Here is a 5326-nt window from a genome sequence, read left to right as displayed (position 1 = left end):
CTGTGAAGGTTAAAGGGAGACAGGGCGGGCTTGAGCAAGCGGGTGAGCGAGCGGGCGAGCAGGCGGGCGAGCGAGGGACTAAGCAGAGCACAGACAGGCTCCTGGGGAATGTGCATCCATTTAAGGAAGGCAGCTCATCCCGCAGCACAGGTCTATATACAGTAACGAGTCCCTCCTTCCTGCTCTCGGGGGAATGTCGCCCTCCACAGACACCAGCGCGAGGAAGGAACCCCTCCAGCTCTGGGTGAGTGCTCTGACAGGTCCCTCAGGGCCCGGCTCTGGTAGTTACCTGGTAGAGCTTCAGCTGAGACGCACCTCCATCCGAGGCACGGCTAGCAGACGAGGTCAGAGCCAGGAATTAAATATGGCAACTCATATTTATTACAGTTATGTACAGTCTTATCTTATATTCTGAAATCTATACATGATCACAAAAATGAACATGTGTTTCTCAGTGGGAAGGACTGACATGGCTGTTGGTCAGGAAGGTCCTGCTGCCTGGCTCCACTGCAGGAGGGAGAAGCACGCCTCACCACCGAGGAGCTAAACCACAGCACAGCAAGTGAGGACGTCTTGTGTGGCATAGAGGACGACAGGGCAGGTGGGCTGGGGACAGGTGCCCAAGGGCAGCATCTGTCAGTCAGGACCCGGCTGTGGAAGGCTGGGTCCTGGCAGGCCCGCGAGATGAAGTGCAGGCCCAGGGCCCTGGCTTTTGGAACAAGCAAAGAAGAAGCCACAAACCAGGCCAGGGCACAGTGGGGGAGACAGCAAGACCAAGGGGGCCACAGTTCCCCTGCACTGAGGTGACAGAGGCAGGAGATGACATGAGCTCTGGCCATGCATGGTGTCAGGTGGTCAGGACACTCAGAGGACACACCTAGACAAGACACCAGTCAAGAAGGGGGCTTGGCGGCGGGGCGTGGTGCAGAGCTCCCGTCCTCTGCCTGGCTTGTGGACAGCCAGAGCCAGTGGGGCTGGCTGGGGCTGGGGCCGTGTTTGGGGGGCTGGTGAACACAACTGCAGCCCACACTACTGCACTGAGGGACAGCCTGCCCCTACCTGGGTTTCCGCCCCCGACCTGGAGGCAGAGCCACAACTCTTGCCCTCCCGCCTCTGATGTCCTGGGGCACTGGAAAGGGGGGCAACCAAGTGCCAGCCCTAGTCTCGCTCACTCTCATTGCTGGCGCCCTCTGGCCGCCGCAGCTTCTCTACCTGCTCATTGATCTGCCCATCACCTCCCCGTCGGTCCTCCCTCTGTACCCCAAGGTCGTCCTCCTCATCCACATGGCTCACGTCATCGTCCTCCTCCTCCTCCTCCTTGTCCTCCCTCTTCTCCTCCTCACCCTGCACCTCCATCCTCACCTGGCCCTTGACATCTAGTACCCCTTCCCCCTCTTCCTGGGGACCCAGCAGGTGGTATGTGGAGCCCTCAGGGCTGTGGCTGTCCTTCCCAGGAGAGGACGATGTAGACTCATTGCTGACAGGGGAGATGTCACTGCTGCTGTGGTGGTTGACGGCCGCGGGGCTGGAGGGTGACGGAGACTTCACTGGAATCTGCCAGGAGGGGATCTTCGGGGCTGACGGGGAGGGAGGGAACTGTCTCCTAGCAGTGGACAAGGAGAGAGAGAAACAGGTAGAGGTTGGTGACAGTGCCTGGCTCCAGTGCCATGTACCCCCTTGGTCCCTGATCCCTGAACACACAGCGATGGCAGCAGTTTCTCCAGGGACACGAAGCAGGGCCCTCTGGAGGCCTCATCAGCCAAGCTAGACACCAGAAGTGCCCTGTGCTGCCTGCTGCCCTAATGCAGCCTTGCCCCAGCCCAGGGCAGGACCTGCCCACCTTGGCAGCTGCTGGTGTGCCAGCTGGGGGCGCAAACACACTCAACACTATCCCCGCTCCACTCCTGTGGCCAGACGGGGACAAGAAAGGAGGCAAAAGAGACCGAGGCTGGGAACCCAGGAACCCCTGGCTAATGTGCCCATAATCTCAGCAAAGGGCAGCCATGGGGAACCCTGGCTATTGGCTCAGAGTCATTCAGACCAAAAGGATGATGTCACACCCCTTCACTGGAAACCTCTGAGCCTAAACTTTGACCAAGGAAAAGCCAGCTCTGCTAGGCCCTTGGCAGCAGCAAGCCAGACAAGCCCATTCCAGGACAGACCTGGGAAGTTGGGTCAGCATGGTCATGGCTCAGAAATGCAGCTCTATGACACAAAGTCCTGTGTCTGCAAAGGCCAAGAGGACAAGTCCTGCTCTTGCCCAAGGCTGTGCCACCTAGTAGCACTGGCCACACAGTCAGCCTTCAAACCCAGAGCCCACCTGGTTGCACATGCACCATCCGGGCCTGGGCTACTTACTCATCAGCAACAGAAACAAAAAGCTCAGTTTGCTGTTTCCTTGGTCCCAGGGTCACCTGACGGACGGCCTGCGTCTGTCCCTAACCACAGAGGCACTTGTCTTCTAGGTTTGGAAGGCCAAAGATTTCTAAGGACAATCTGCATGCCCCTCGCCTGGATCAGCCGCATCTGTTGTGGAGACACCCCGACCCCTCCTGAGGAATCGTGGTCCTCCAGCCTGGGCTGCTCACAGCATCCGTACCCCGTCCTCGCTGCTCTCACAAAGCCCAGCTGGGCTGCCAGGGTCTTGTCTCACGCGTGGCTCCTAAGTCCCCGGCCAAGCAGACACACATGCCTCTAGGCATGGCCCACTAGGGGCTCTCAGGCCGACCAACCGAATCCTCCAGCTTCCCGGACGGAGCCTTCCAGGACACGACACTTTCAGCATAAAGTCTGCTTGCTCCTCTGTCAGGTCAACACTGCCAACAATGTGCACCATTCCAGGGAGCACCAGGGAGCCTCAGGGGAGCTGGAGCTCTCACACCCTGTAGGCCTCAGTATGATGTTGTCTGAGACAAGGCTGCCTGGAAAGAGTGGCCACCTTCAGTATACTGTGACAGGAGGTGTCATGCAATGGACAGCTCTCTGCCTGCAGGCCCTGTCTCTGGCCCAGTGCTGTCCTCTCAGACAAACATCTTTCTTCTTCCTTTTCTTTAAATGCAACACTTAGGGATGCCATCCCCAGTGTGGGAGGGAGGGCTCCTCAGGAAGAGAGAGAGGCCGGCGTGTCTAAGGTTTGCCTCAATCAAGGTTGTCATCTTCCAGTTCAGCACGGGGTCCTGTCCCTCCTGTGACTGCTGTGCCAGCCCACAAGCCCTGACGCCACTAGTCTGACCTTCAATAAGCCAGAGCCCTGAGCCTTCTCTCTTACCGATTCAAAAGAAGTCCTTTCAGGGAGTTGATTTCTGACTTGAGCTCATTAATATTCTGGGACTCCAGGATCCAGTTGGTTGATGTGGTGGCCTGTGGGTTAGAAGACAGAGAACACTGGTCATAGTCGTGCCTGCTGCCAACCTGTGTCCAGGGTTGGGGGACTTAGAAGAGCCCTGGCTGGGGCAGCAGCTGCAAGCTATCCTGTGTACCACTCTGCACTGTCACACCTGCCTGTGACAACACCCTACAACAGTGCCCCACCCCTGACTGGGTATGCAATGGTGTTAAGAGGTCATTCGGTGTTCTTAGGTGGCACCACAGCACCCACGTGTAAAATAACAAGGAAGCCCCTCTGTCTCCCACAGACACTGATGGCTGTAGTGGTGGCAGGTGGAATTTTGCTGGGACAGCAGGAGGGGCTGTATGAGGATCTTCCACTTCTGCTGAATATTTGAAACCTCCATTAAAACAACCACCAACAGACATAAGCCACCTCACAACAACCTCTCCCTGAAGCCACACCTCCCCAAAGAAATCAACACTAACTAACTAGTCAGGGCAGCAGTCCAACTAACTAACTAGTCAGGGCAGCAGTCCAACTAACTAACTAGTCAGGGCAGCAGTCCAGAAGTGGCCCAGGGAAGGCCGCAGACAGGGAGGCCTAAGCACCTGCTAGCTCCACAGTTCTGCCTTGAAGCAGGCCAAGATGGCAGCCCCACCCTAACGGCATCTCCAAGCTGCTAGGATCTCTGGCTCCCAGCTGGGATCTCCAGAGGTTTCCCCAGTCATTGAGAAGGCCCCTAGCCAAATCTCACTGTCAGCAAAAGCACCTGTGGACCACTTTGCCCAAACACGTTCCTACCACTAACCCCTGAAGAACCACACCCTTACGTTGTGACGAGGTAAGGCAAAGCAGTTGTTCACAAATCGGGGCTGTGGGTGGCCATGTGGTTTGTGACTTGTGTGCAGGCATGAGAGGCAGGTGGGTCACTGTTCACTAGGCTCTTCCCAGGCCAATGAGGGGACATCCCTGGATCTTCCCTGTGAGCCATGGCTTCTGATACAAGGTGAGGACACTGTAAGCTAGCCTATACAGCCCACTGGGTACACCCCTGTGGAAAGGGACTTCTCAGCTGAAGGTCTCAAGAAGAAAGACCTGGGAAGTCTAGGAAGGAGCAGGGAGCAGGCCACTGCCCTGACACGCATTCCCATAGGTCCCTGCCCCAGACCACCAGACAGCAAGGCCCAGGGAGCCACTGTTCTGGCTTCTCTGAGACCTTGAAAGCTACAGCAGCCCATTAACAAGGGAGCAATTTCCACTCACTGGCCACAAAGGACTCAGATTTCCAAACGCACATGGTGCCAGATGCCAGGATTTAGAAATAAAATCTGACATCTGGGGCTTTTTAGCCAGTCTCTTTAAAAAACAGTTGTAGCAAACTCACAGGCTTCAGTTTTATGTAGGGTTTTAATTACTTAAAGCTCTTCTTTTCATTTTTTACAGTGCTCCAGTAGGAGTTTGGAAAGCAGATATAAAAACTTACATTACAGCTGAGAAAACATAGCTTGAGTCTCTGGTTTATAGGGTAACAGGAGTCCTCACACACTCTGGGCCTGGGGGCCAGGCCAGAGCCTCACTTCAGCAGGGAGAGCAGGGAAAGGTTCTGTGGGGAAGGAACTGTGACAACTGTGGACTCTTCCAGACCCTAGCAGGCCCCAAACAGCCATCCCCACTTTCCTTAGAGCTCAACATGTGGTCCTGAGCTCAGCTCAGGGCCTGAACACAGGTTTTCAATTTCCGGAATGGCTGCTGGCCACTGGCAAGCCACAGATCTGAGTGATCAGTTAGGTGGAGGTCACGCTACCTTCCTGCCCACTTTACAGCTGCCTGTAGGGGCACTCAGTCAGCCCAGCAGTGGTGCACCCAGCTGCCTGTGTGTGAATGAGATGGAGAGGATGCTGGACCTGTGTGTGAATGACATGGAGAAGATGCTGGACCTGTGTGTGAATGAGACGGAGAGGATGCTGGGGCCTGTGTGTGAATGAGATGGAGAGG

At 56.1% G+C, this 5326-nt stretch overlaps 1 protein-coding gene across 1 annotated transcript in view; it reads right to left on the bottom strand.

Moving 5' to 3' along the window:
* Positions 1 to 358: 358 nt before the first annotated feature.
* Positions 359 to 5326, bottom strand: part of Pex14 (peroxisomal biogenesis factor 14) — a 137670-nt gene continuing 132702 nt past the window's right edge. The window contains exons 8-9 of the mRNA XM_028757816.1: positions 3269 to 3360; positions 359 to 1603 (exon numbers count right to left, since the gene is read on the bottom strand). Coding sequence (XP_028613649.1) covers positions 1159 to 1603; positions 3269 to 3360 — 537 coding nt within the window. The 3' untranslated portion in view covers positions 359 to 1158. The remainder of the gene's footprint in view (positions 1604 to 3268; positions 3361 to 5326) is intronic.

This window comes from Grammomys surdaster, unplaced genomic scaffold (genome assembly GCF_004785775.1).
Source record: "Grammomys surdaster isolate TR1022 unplaced genomic scaffold, NIH_TR_1.0 126185, whole genome shotgun sequence".
In the NCBI taxonomy this organism is placed as follows: Eukaryota; Metazoa; Chordata; class Mammalia; order Rodentia; family Muridae; genus Grammomys; species Grammomys surdaster.
Note: the sequence above shows the minus strand (reverse complement) of the source record. Positions and strands in the feature narration are given on the sequence as shown.